The sequence below is a fragment of the Zootermopsis nevadensis genome, unplaced genomic scaffold (genome assembly GCF_977971745.1).
Source record: "Zootermopsis nevadensis isolate Lab colony 2312 unplaced genomic scaffold, Znev_1.0 Znev_ptg000020l, whole genome shotgun sequence".
Lineage (NCBI taxonomy): Eukaryota > Metazoa > Arthropoda > Insecta > Blattodea > Termopsidae > Zootermopsis > Zootermopsis nevadensis.
This window is the reverse complement of record NW_028259152.1, coordinates 7,401,983-7,415,755: the sequence shown is the minus strand read 5'-3', so window position 1 is coordinate 7,415,755 and position 13,773 is coordinate 7,401,983. Positions and strand designations below refer to the sequence as shown.

Here is a 13,773-nt window from a genome sequence, read left to right as displayed (position 1 = left end):
TCACTTGAGCCATGTTGCACAATACTGAATGCTTAATAAAGAAATGCATTAATAGATGCAGACAACAGTTTGGCTGGGTGCTTGGGCAGCCGCTACTTCGTGGTAAAGTAGGAACTGGTAGATGCTATAATTTATCAACATAATATTTGTGAATACACGTAAAATGTAATTCATGGAAGCTAACATGTGGATGAAGTCTGGTGAAAATACAGTATGTCCTTGGTAGATGATTCTGTTAAGTTGAAGGACTTGCAGTTGGTGAGCATGCTCAACCATATTTTAAAATCATCCTCTCTAATCTTATCATTGGGCTGCTGTGGTAGGTTTGCTCTTACATGAAGAGATTATCTGTATTTCAAAAGTAGTATCTGTAATCTCTATTTTACCACATTAACACAGAAAAGTGTTAGGTTTTTTTTTTTATAATTTTCGGTGTACTAGTCTGAGCTAACGTGATATGCAAATACACAATGCAGTGGGGAAAAGGTATATTTACCAAGTATTGATTATATAACAAAGGAATACAGTAATATAAGTGTAAATTAAAAACTCTTGTCAAAATGAGAACACTATGAATTGTTTCCACTCTACTGTAAAAGAATAAATGTAATTACGATAAAACAGAACCAGAATTTTTTACTTTGTACGGTTAGAAATGTTGGAAGTAAGAGTTTCTAATACCTGATAGTACATTCTTAATGCTGGCTGCGTTATATTACTTGGAAGACATCAGAACAGAGCCTCAAAGGTACCCTTTGTGATGTTTCTTCTGGTATCTTAACTACACTTATCAGTTACTTTTCTGCAGCTGAAAGCAAATATGTGTTTTGTGCAGTTGCCATGTTGTTATTCTGCATTACACAGACCTCAGTGCCTTCAGTTCATATTTGTGCCCCAGAATATTGCAATAAATTTCATAACTGAAACTACAGATGGATAAGTGTACTGACAGATAAGGTTATTTGTATGTCACATACGTCTTGACACGGGGAAATAACAGTATAGATATGATTGTATGATGAATGTGGATACAGCATATATGCAACTGTTGTGAAGAATCTTTAACATGTTACTCACAGCAATAAAGGCTTAAGTGAACACAACATTATTGCATAATGTGCATTTTATGTGATGACCTGAGATGGTGAAGTCGTTAAAGCGATTGGCTATATATGTTGAATTGTTATTGTCTGGAAGACCAGGATATGATTTTTGGAAGGGACTGGAATTATTCTGTTCATTTAAACCTCTGGACAGATTTCAAGGACTGTCTAGCTTCCTTCCCACTGGGTACTTGAGGGTTACTACTTATTTATTATTTACTTATTTTCTTACTGATCATGCTTGTCATTGTGTCAAGATTAAATGGTGTACAGATTTAATTTCCATAGTCAGTAACATGTAGATCTTAGAACAATTTTGCTTTTTATCTAAAAAACTAATTCTGAATGTCACCATTCAAGATTGTAACATTTTTGAGGAGAGAGAATAATATTAGGCATTTATTTGTTTCTTTGTCGCCCTTGGTGGACTAGTGGCTAGCGTGCTCACCACTGGACCCAAGGTTCATGGGTTCAAACCCAGCTGAGGTTGGTGGATTTTTAAGGGTAATAAAAATCCTTAGCAAAACTTCCTTCTGAGGGGAAGTAAAGCTGGCGGTCTCATGTCGTAGATTTACCGCATGTAAAAGAACCTTATGAGCTTAAATGAGATGTTTCGTAAGCAAAATTCAACAGCCATTTCTCACCCATATTTCTCCTTATTCTCTGCTAGATGACTCTAGCAGACAAAATCAGGATTGAGTAGAAATTGTGCAGAGGTAGTGGGCTGGTCACTCACTACTCACAAATGCACACTTCAAGGACCAGGAAACCTCCCACAAGGGAGGAAGCGAAGGCCTGAACTTGGGCTGTAGTGCCATTGGATGGATGGATCTGTTTCATTGCGTTGGTTGCTGTGTATGCATGCAGTCAGGCATAATGGAATTTTTATATAACATTTCCTGTAAAGATTTAGGATGGGTTAATGTTATGGGGATGCTCTATGTAAATTTTATTTTGTGTTAGTCAACTTTGCACTGTAATGTTGACTGACACACAGAGCAGCTTCAGCTGGACTCGCTACCAGTGTAATTTAAATTCAGAGAATTATTTATGGATAGGTCTTCAAGTCTTTGTTATAAACAATGTTTATTTGGAATGATACAAATTATGTACAATAATATCAGTTACAATGCTAGTTTCACTCTCCTTAGAATTTATAAGAATCTTGGAAACCTAAATCTAAACTTAGAATACAGATTTGATAATGACTTTATCTTTATTATATTTCCATGAATTTGCTTAAGTTTTCTCAATATTCACTATATGAAACTTAATGATACAATAACATTAATAGGAAAAATACATTAGTGTTAACACAGCATCTCACTCTGTATTTTGGGCATGATGCTATTGTGGCTTTTCTGTATAAGGACAAAATTAAAATTAAAACACTGTCCTCATGGTTGATGACGATAGGATGCTTGTGTTATGTGCAACCTAAAACATCTTCCTAACAAAATTTGTGAACAGCTACACTAAACAAAATGTAGAAAAATTTAATAATAATGAACATGACAGTTCTAGAGCTAAAGTGACAACTCAAACGTGAAAATGTAACAGTACTTTCATACTCTCATCACAACATTGTTAACCATTTCTCTGCTTGCTTTCAGTCCTTTTCCAAATGAATATTGAATGAGTGAAGTAAGAGTACTGAGCTAGAGAAATGTTGTTGTAGTTCAAATAGGTGCAATTGAAGATAAAATGTGGACTATAAAATTTGTGTAATTTGCCTGAGACCTGGTAGTAGATTATCTTTAATGATCTGCAAACTTGGAAGCTTACACTTGAGTAACTCAAGTCTTTGACTGTAGTTCCTAAAATTTTGCTTCTGTCCAACACACTCTTAGGCTCGCTATACGAAGGAAGCACATTCTTTGCTGATGATTTCAAGTATCTCCATTTCCCTTGCATTACTCTGAAACATTAAATTCACTAAGTGAAATTATGCATCAGGGTCTTTTATGTACTTGTCCTTCTGAGATATGGGCGCCATCTCAAGGGAAGATGGCAGTGTTGGATACAAATTACTCGTACTCAACAAGGTGCTGACTTCTATGAGCAACTCACGAAACACAGACGAGCACAAGTTCTGTCCAAGTAGATGGAGCAGGAGGAAATCTCCAACCTGGAACATATGAAACCCCATCTGTTACCCAAAAACTTAATTTTTATACATTCTTTGCATGCACAATGGGGAGGTGATGTTCTTCCATCCGCATTTCATTAGCAAAAGCACTTAAATTTTGATGATTTCTGACACAGGGGTCAGCATTGGGATTTGTCGTTATAACTGTATCTTTGTCATATCAGTTCCTTCATTAATGTATTGTTAAGTTTGTACAAATCATAAAATCTTTGAGGTACAGCAAATTATTTTAAGCCTTCTTTGGTGTTACATCTTGAGTACTGTACTGTACATAATTTTCATAAGATCAAGTGAAAAAAAATCTATATTAGTTGGAAAAGATTAACTTGGGGTTCATGTTATCATTTTCTGGATGATGTCACAATGTAGTAGTGCAAAGTTTAGGAGACCTTCGTCTATGTATGCATATCACCACCCAAAAAAATTGTTAAAAAGCCTGAAGACATCCATGACAAACATGTACAAATGTTTAGGAATAATGTCGATGAAACTGACCTGTATCTTTGTTACAATTCTGTCCACACCACCCGGAGGTCTGTATTTGAAGAGTCTTATCAATATTGTCTCACGGATGGGTGGATACATTGCTATAACAATGCTGTAGATAAGGGCAAGGCCTGACAGCGCAGCCAGAATGATGAACCAGAACCACAGGAAAATAAATATCTTCTCATTGAGGATGTTGAGGGGCAGGACACACAGTGCATCATGTGTTTGAATGGTACCTGTAAACCAAGTTTCAGTGCAGTTTTAATTCAGTTTAGATTATTATCATTAGCAGCTGTAGCAGTAGTAGTAATGCAGCATTTGTAAACAGTCTCATCACCACACAGTGAAGGTATAAAACTCACACATTCTAAACATTGATAGAAGATGGAAGTGAGGTGTTAGCTTCACACTCCAGCATCTGTATTCCTAGGAATAGACCCACAGTACTGGGTAGGAGGTTGGATGAGTCCCAGAGCCAGTCTGGATACACTGGTTGGAAAGAGAAAATCTCTGCCCCTGCTAGAAATTGGACCCTGGCTGTTCACTGTCACTTTTTTGACATAGCTGACTACGCTTCTATTGGAGATGGGAACAGCATCTAGACTGCTAAATGTAACTGACCCCTCACAACACTTGTCTTAATAACACACCTGAGGATGTTAGTGGGAAAATAGGTAGATTATGTAGTCTAATGTGGATTTATGAAAGATGGATGTGGCTAGGCTAGTAGTCAGTAAGAGATGTCCTTGATCCCATGTGCCACTCATTAAGCACACAAGTTCTAATGAACCACAATGTTACGATAGTAATGGATGGTTAGGTTGTAATTTTATAGTGTGTGAAAGGACTGAAGGTGTTTATGGATTAAATACTGTGGAATGCTTTAATGTGTTGAGTTTGTCTCGTACAATTACATTCATACTTATTCCATTTTTAAAAACATGTTTGGCCTGAGAAATCATCTAAACTATTGATTTCTAATCACTGTTTAATAAATTTTTTTAAAAATAATTTATTAGTTTGAGTAGTAAAGACCAGTACAGATACATTAGAAGAACCAAATTAGTAAACATGGAAATCAACATCAAGGAGGGTATTAGGCCATGACTGCTTCCTTCCACATCCTTTCCAATTCATTGTTCACTATCATCCTCTCATTCGATGCTGTATGTCTGAGCTACTGAAAAAGTGTCGTTAAATAAACTATAAATAAATAAATCAATCAAGGAAGGTGCATACACACACACATACCTGAGGCTCCATAAGTGCGGAAGAGACACTTGGTTAGTCGAGGAAATATGGCGATCATAGGGTCTGTACGATGCAGATCATCATTGCTTGACATTTGAATAACTTTTATTCCATAACTCAAGAACGTATTCCCCAGAAATTTGTCAATGAAGAAAATATTGCCAACCTGTCAACAAGAATACATTAATTTAAAATCATATCTGAAGACTTTTACTTAGATGGCTGTCTGTGTAGTCTAGTAGAAGTTTGCCAACATTTCAGAGGTCCTTTCTGCCTCCATCATCGCCCTGATAGTGATGATGACGAGTTTCTGGCTATTACACTGCATCAGAATTATAAAGTTAACAGCAGCAGGTTTGCCCATGATTTCAGTAACTTTACCATTACAACATGATGCAATGAGCAAAAGATTCTACAATGAATGCAGATTGATGTTAAAATTCTCAATTCCTGAGTTGCTGCAAATTACAAGGAATTTATTTGTTTAAACATTCTTATTTTCCATGTAATGTAAATTGATGATACATTTCACTTACCACATTAACAAAGTTTAGTATCTCACAGAAGAAATATCCAAATGCATAGCCATTATGAGTATGAAGTGAGTAGCTGATGTACTGAACAAGTTTGTCCTGTTTATTGTGTCTCTTTTCTTTGCACTCGATTGTGGACCCTCGCAAATCTTTGCTGATCATCTTGATTTTGCCACCCTCCCAGTTCTTCCACAACCAATGTGGTACATAGAAGAGGAGACCCTATAATGGAAAGACAGTATAACAATAATTCTTATGTGTCATAACATTTCCTACAATACAATCTGATTTATGTCAAAAGAGAGTGAATTTTCAAATATTTTTCAACTTTACAAATTTTAATGATTAATTACAAGTTCTTGAACACTGTTAAGCATTCTGGCATATTCTGTCCATTTTTGTGTTAGTTTTTGATAGAATATTATTGAATTAACCTACATATGTATTTTTACAGATGAGGGATTTCTACCAATCTTAGTGATGTTGGTTGTATTTAGGAATTGACAGATGAAAATCTGAATAGTCTGGACAGTCATATTCTTATTTCAGTTTTTAGTGACAATTCCGAGGTATTTACATTTAAATATTTTAATTGATTTTATAATGATGGATTAAAGCAAAGTATTCCCCATGCCAGTTGACGTTCTTACTTGTAGGAATAGCACGAAGGGGACCCATTGGTAGTAGTTGTGATGTTGAACTTCATCTAGCCCTTGTACATGGGGTCCTACCCCAGGGCCAGCCACATGAGTCCCTACTTGTTGACCTTGTAGGTGGGGTATAGTGTATGTGGATGTGATCCAGCAGAATGTATTTATCACATGAATTTTATCTTTGAATTGAGAATTCAAGCATTCAATGGGGTTTCCTGCAATGTAATGAAGATAAATGTTACAGCTTTTAGTGTGTATTTTTATGTACAGTACCCTAAATTCTGAAGATTTCTGTCTTCTGGGTTGTTGAGCTGTGTAGTCTGGTCGATGTTAACCAACGTTTCAGAGGTCATACTGCCTTCGTCATCAGGGCAATGAATATTCAGACTACACAGCGCAACAACCCAGAAGACAGAAATCTTCATACTCACTGCTGTGAAAACCTCAAATCTTACCCTAAATTCTGTTTGCAAAATGTTTTCATAAGAATTTCTAAAAAATTTATCTATCAACATTAATCAGTGTAAAGCAAAATATAAATTGTTATAATGCTCAGTTAGGCTATATATGTATCTAATGTATACCAGGGAATCTTTCCCTGGGGCAAAGCTGTCAGAGCATGATGCTAACTACTTGTCTCCACCTAAAGCCAATGTTGAGAATGCTTGGAGGTTTACTTACATATCAGATGTGTCAACATTATGCTGTCACGCTGTGTAAGTATAATAAGATACTTACCAATCAAACTATTTGCAGTACAAAGGATACAGCACACAAAAAGTATGGCTGATGTGAAGCGGTAATGACATCTGAATATCACATTGTCTATAACTTCCTTGTCAGCTAGAAACCGAATTTTAACGAATCCGGCCAATGCTGATAAGAGGCCAACTAGTGACATCTTGTCTCCTGGCTAGCACTGTAAATATAAGTGGACAAGAAATATTAAAGTTCTTTATGTCAGATCGCACGTCAATGGGTGTTGCGTGGTGTGAGATGGGATTAAAGATGAGGTTTGTCACAGAGAACTTAATTCTTTCCATGATAGCATTAAGTTTTCTTGTTGATAAATCAGAACAGTTATGTTAAAATTTCTGAAGATATTTTCTTTTCATTGACTGTGTTGTGTAATATATTTCAAGTATTAGAACATAGTGTCTGTAAAGCAGATATCATATTTCTAACATCAAAAAATTAAGATACTTCAGGACTTTTTCTGAAATTAAGTAGAAAAAAAAGTTGACCTCTCCCCATCAGGATTTTGGGCATGCCTCATAAAACAGTGATTATATGGACTTCCCAATGTGGTAACCTCTGAATCCAAGTTTTACAGTACTTACAATTTATAGATCTAGTGTAAGCTGTTTTAATATGTAAGATTGATTTATTGGACTTTGCCCATGCGCTATATTATAAAATAACAGCCATAACATTTCAGGACCAGGGCTGAGGCTAGATCAACCAGGGGCTCTGCGTATAGGGTTTCTGGCCTCTTCCTTCTTTTCACCTGAAGACAGAAGCAGAATCCAGCTTCCAAAATGTTGGATTTTCTTTATTTTATAAATCACAATGAACAAAGACCAAGAAAACAATCTTACATATCATTATGCACCATTTTCAGAAACTTTCAGACTTCATGAACTGTTCTAATTTGCTGACAAGGGAATGGTCTGGTTGGTCATGCCGAAACCTCACCTGAAATTTTGCTCGTCAACAGAGCCAATCTAGTAATGATTGTCCACAAAATTTCAGCTGCTGATATGCTGTGCAAGGGTGCGAAAAAATTGCTCAAAATTCGAATGTGCATTTAAAAATCGCGCCACAGTTTCATCAAGAATTTCGGCTACCAACCAACATGTCTTGTTGCTTTAGAAATTCGAATCCCACACTGTTTAAATGAATTCTTTTATTATAAATGATGCCGTAAAGAAACAGAAGTCAATGGAATAAAAAACTGAATTTGTGTTAGAAAGAAGACAAGCCTAATTCTCTTCCAAGAGCTCACAAATGTAAATGGAACCCTGTAAATGTTATAAGCAATAATAATAATAATAAATAGGATGCCCTTATCTCACTCTTTCTTCCACCGTCAAAATAAAATGGAGAGAGTGAAGGACAGTGTCAAGAATTTCTTAGTAATTCACAGAAGATAAGTACTTTGGTTATTGTGAAAGACTTTTAGAAGCACAAAAGTAACTCGTCTGCAACACACTTCTCCTACAAGCGATTCACAGCTCAGTTCTTTCAACACTGACGAAAGCGGATTGTTGACGCGACAATGCCGAAGGAAACTATGACGTAACAATTAGTAAAGGAATGGAGTGCAATACGGTTTATTCAGTCTATTATACGGCATGCATAAGAAATGAGCCTTACGACATGCTCAGTCAATATTGTCGCACGTGTGGTTTAGAAATTCCAATACTTCTTATTATATTGTACACGCAGGTGTTCATATAAAAGCTGACCATTGTCGTTCTATATTTACACATTCTTTTTAGTTAAAAATAGTACAAAGAAAATTACTCAAACATATAATTTGGTTACATTCCATCCTAACTGTAAAAAGCATAAATTAATATTAAATATTTTCTCTATAAGAATGAAATAAATTTAAAAGTAATGGAAAGAGGCATGAAGAAAATTTTACAATTCCATTTGCCCTTATTTAAAAATGCTCTCCGATGCAATGTACCGGTGAATACCGAGCCACTGCTAGGCGCGCTGCAGTCAGACGCGTGCGCGATGGCGCGAATTTTAAATGTACATTCGAATTTTGAGCAGTTTTTTCGCACCCTTGCACAGCGTATCAGCAGCTGAAATTTTGTGTACAATCATTACTAGAAGGGCTCTGTGGACGAGCACAATTTCAGGTGAGGTTTCGGCGTGACCAACCGGACCATTCCTTTGTTAGTCACGTTGAACTATCGAGTTGGGTTTCATTTATTGTGACGCAATAAAACGACGATATTTTGGGAGGGGGATTAAAGTAGAACATGACAGGTACAGAACTTCACCCAATGTCAGTCCACTTTTTAAAAACACATTATTCATGTAGTGTGTATCATTTACGGGTATTCTGAAAAATCTTGTAAAATGAACTACGTTAAAATTGGGTTTGTGGTTCATGCTATTGTATCAACATTTAAAACGTTCACGGAATAATGTATATAATATTTCAGTATTGACTTGATTAAATTGATTTTTCAGAATATCAATTCACATATCGTCATGCTTTCGACACAAATGTTGACCCCTTAATCACAATTGCTTCCGTTACCGACAACATTTTGTAAGGAAAATGCGCCCTTTCAGGGATAGAGGGTCGAACCCATAACCCTCCCTGTGTATACGGCTCCCCAGAACGGCATTATGTGAACAAAGCAAATAAAATGTTGGACTTTCCTTCTTGTCCCATCTCGGTCTTGAAAGTACAAATCTTTTCCTGTCCTGCCTTTAGTACTGGTCTTCATTTACTGCAGGTACAAATATTTATTTTGTTAGATATACTTTATATCCCGAAAAGTTTCAAATAAACGCTCTCAATAATGAGTAGCAGCTATAAACCCCCCCCCTCCCCCCAGCTTTACGTGTTGTACAGCGTCCTTTTCGATACGTTACAAGCGGTTCCGTTCTTGTCATCACTGCTAAAGTAAAATGTAATAACAAGCACTCCAAATTTATTACAGAGCCACAAACTGGTCCTGTAAATAGCGTGTATAGGAATCAAATTAGACTAAAGGGTGCAGTAAACAAATACAATAAATGAGCTGTAATTAAACGTAGGCTGAGTGACTCGTTAGGTTAAAGAGATAATGTAAAATTCAAGAGTTTAAATATTACGTAGGAATTGACAGAAAGATTACTTGCAACAATAGGTGTCTACTCAGAAACACAAAACATAGTACAGACGTTTGAGGTCATGTAATGAAGAGGATGGTGCAAAGTAAAAATAAAATTGTAACAAATCTTTTCCGTCTGTCTGTTCAAATCTGTAAAGGGACATGGACACCACAGCCCAGTAAACTCAATATTGTTGTAAACAAAGTTGTGGAAAATGTGCATCCGCCATATTAAAAATAGCTATAGACTGAAACTACTGTATTTTGTTAATAATCAAAGTATAAATAACTTTACCTGGATCTCTTGTATTAAAGAAGTGTGTCTGACAATATTAATGATAACACTGAAAAATTGCAAGACGATACTTCATCCCACCCCACTTATCACTACGCATTTCCCAAGACTGACGCAATGCGGTTTTCTGCGGTTCCGGGTCGAGGAATTCCGCAGGCTGTCTCCCATAGAATTCCCTATTTCGTTCCTTTCCCGTAATCTCTGTTTCAAGATAACTGCAGCTGTGATGCCGACGCCGCCATTCGGCTGTTTCGTGACCTACTACGCAGGCCCGTTAGACATGTTCGCGACCATCTTCACCCCAAGCAACATCAGTATAATAACATGCAAAGTTAAACTTCACTTATATTATTGTGGCGCTCCTCTACTGTGTTCTGTCAAACAGTGCATTACATCTCACAGTTATAATGTATTAACGTTGGCAAGCAAAAACAAAACTATCCAGCGTGTCTCTTTTCATCAAATTCCCCCGCCCCATTATCCCGAAATGTTAAGTCGCGGATTAAAGGTCGGAAGTAGAGGTAATACTTGCTTTTCGAAACGTTGGTAACCACCTACAAGACTACATGACATCACAACCCAAAGACAACAGTCAGCAGTACCTTAAATAGTTTTTGTTTCGTCGATGTTCAGGTGGAGTGTTGTAGCCACACCACATACTTGGCCAGGTCACACTGATACACAACTGGTTTGCAATAATATCACTCTAAAAGGAGCCAGAGATATTATTATGAAACACGAAGCATTCGGGAAGCTATTAAGAAAATTACATGAAATCCTGACCGCTGCAGGCTAGCTTTCAGTTCGTACACCTTGCGTGAGTAGCGAACGAACAAACATTATGTCTCAAAATGTCAAGATGCATACAGCATTTTCTGGGTTTAAACATGTGGATGGGTGGCAAGTTAGTTCTTATAAGTGAACGGAGTAGCCATTTTAGAAGTAAAGCCATGTCAAATTTAGGGGTTATCTACCCAATTATTTTGTCCAGTTTTATGAACTGCGTCAAATTAAAGTTACTCAGTCACTAAAGACACTGTTTCTGTGACAGCGCATCCTTAAATTCTTATTGCGAGTCTTAGAATTGAGAGTTGCGAGATAAACACAACAGATATTTAAACAGTGAATATGTACAGAAGACTTCCTTACCTTGCACCTCGATGCCACCAACACGCAACGCGGACTAGCCTCTTCTCTCCGCAGCATCGCACAGTCTTTTCAAACGGGTATTTCCCCTCTCTCTTTCTGAGAAAAACACTGAAACACGCAACTGTTTTTGGAATTGCTTGCACCATCCAGCAGGTTGCAAAAAATTGCACGAGGAAAGACTGATGTTAGATCTGCTACCTCTGCAGTTACCCTGCAGGTTAGTATAATCGGGGCTATAATGATAACGCCATTCGACCTTTGGTCTCTTCCGTTACAGGTAAAAGTTTCTGCTGCTTTGCGTAAACGTCACGGCTTGGAGGCGTAAACGGGTAAAGTTTCGGTCCATGCCACCCCTCGGAAAAAGCGCTGGTATCATTAGATAGACGACAGGCTGGACTCTTAGAGTCGGCCTGGGCGTGGGCTTAACGAAGAAAGGGGTGACCCATTCACCGCCGGACAGCCAAACCCTGGTGCCCAACTTCAGTAACAGACATCCCCGCTTTTCGTCAGTTGTAAAGGTTTTATGAATTCGTATTCAGATAAACAGTAGTACTTCATGGATGGGAGATAGATGGGCAATAGACCAAGCGTCAAGGACCAACAGTAATGTCGCGAGCGAGGTGTTTTAGTGTTAAGTAGTGCGACTCGTGCTGAGTTATAAATCTGTTGATTCTAGCTTTTTCAGTCACATGGGGAAAAGAAATTCTTTCATCGGTTGCCATTTTCACTGAGCGAAAGTTACAATTTATAGCATACGCTTTCATGTCAGGACACTTGTGGTTTTGGGAAGGAAGCCCCGGTGACGACATCCGGGGAGACCGATAAGAATCAGGCGTGCACTCTTGTATTCCAGGAAGTATTACACAAAGAAATACGCTTTGCAGGAAGACCGAATGAGGATAGATTCTCCATCATCCCGGCCTCTTCTCATGGTCACTTCTAACAAGAGCAAAATGAATTCTCAGCGAACTGTGTGTGCCCTTGACCACTCGTCTCACCACTGGCAGTCAAGTCAGAATGCTTGATTGTATGTACTGTATGTATTCCTGGCACAAAGTGCATAAAATGAATGCATAATAGAAAAATTATACCTGTCCATCTGTGTTTCATCTTTGAAACCACTCAACAATTTCGTTTAAATTTTGCTTTGGGGAGTCTACTTTACAAATTGTTGAGCAAATTTAATTTTTTTCCATTCCAGTTCAGTAAGCCAGCAACCACTACTTCATACGTGAATCTCATATCGTACTTTTATAAATTCTCGAAGAAACAGTTAATTTAATGGCAATAACTGATGAACAGTTGCAGCTAAGTGTGTGAAATGTTATATTTAGATAACTATAAACATACCAATAAATTATGTCTGAAACATTTGTATCTAGGATGGAGGAAATATCACTACTTAAAACTGGCACAAAAGTAAGGAATGAATCATGAATCAATTATAAGTTGTTATTTTTGTTTGAATTTGTTTATCAGTAAAAATGTACTTCTTGAACACAAGTCAATTGGATGCTTTTCAGATTCAAACCTTTACTGCCTTATTTTGACGGTTCATACTGTCAGTTATGAGCTCTTGTATATGGAAACTACAAATGCAGGCTTTACTTTTTAAACACTTCAGTATGGAAAGGGTTTGAAAAACTGAGAGCAGGAGCTACAGAGTGTGCACAAACATGTACTTGCAGTTAGAAATGTAACCAACCAAGACTTAAAATGTAAGATTTGAGGTTTTCACAGCGGTGAGTATGAAGATTTCTGTCTTCTGGGTTGTTGCGCTGTGTAGTCTGGTCGATGTTAACCAACGTTTCAGAGGTCATACTGCCTCTGTCATCAGGGTGATTCATCGCCCTGATGACGGAGGCAGTATGACCTCTGAAACGTTGGTAAACATCTACCAGACTACACAGCGCAACAACCCAGAAGACAGAAATCTTCATACATAGGATTTCAGGTTTTCACGGCGGTGAGTCTGAAGATGGCTGTCTTCTGGGTTGTTGAGTCGTGTAGTCTGGTATGAGTTTACCGATGTTTAGGAGGTCCTTGCGATCATAACCCTGATGATGGAGGCAGTATGACCTCTGAAACGTTGGTAAACATCGACCAGACTACACAGCGCAACAACCCAGAAGACAGAAATCTTCACACTCAATCGCCCTGATGACGGAGGCAGTATGACCTCTGAAACCTTGGTAAACATCGACCAGACTACACAGCGCAGCAACCCAGAAGACAGAAATCTTCAAGACTTAAAAATTGCCAAAATTAAAGTAGATTGCATTTAACTGCAGTGCATGCATGTAGGAAAT

At 37.5% G+C, this 13,773-nt stretch overlaps 2 protein-coding genes across 6 annotated transcripts in view; one reads left to right on the top strand and one right to left on the bottom strand.

Moving 5' to 3' along the window:
- spg (dedicator of cytokinesis spg) overlaps positions 1 to 13,773 on the top strand; it is a 115,273-nt gene that overhangs the window by 32,370 nt on the left and 69,130 nt on the right. The gene's annotated exons all lie outside the window — the stretch shown is intronic.
- On the bottom strand, positions 2,171 to 11,742 carry LOC110832441 (innexin inx3-like). 3 transcript variants are annotated; one of them, XM_022069453.2, is made up of 7 exons: positions 11,465 to 11,742; positions 6,917 to 7,097; positions 6,176 to 6,393; positions 5,529 to 5,747; positions 4,993 to 5,158; positions 3,748 to 3,977; positions 2,171 to 3,231 (listed from the first exon to the last, which is right to left on the bottom strand). In XM_022069453.2, exons 2-7 carry the CDS (start codon positions 7,077 to 7,079, stop codon positions 3,049 to 3,051), a joined length of 1,179 nt encoding a protein of 392 aa, XP_021925145.1. In that variant the 5' UTR covers positions 7,080 to 7,097; positions 11,465 to 11,742; the 3' UTR covers positions 2,171 to 3,048. The 3 variants fall into 3 exon arrangements, with proteins under 3 accessions (XP_021925145.1, XP_021925146.1, XP_021925147.1); XM_022069454.2 differs by lacking the exon at positions 11,465 to 11,742 and adding an exon at positions 10,316 to 10,523; XM_022069455.2 differs by lacking the exon at positions 11,465 to 11,742 and adding an exon at positions 8,336 to 8,430.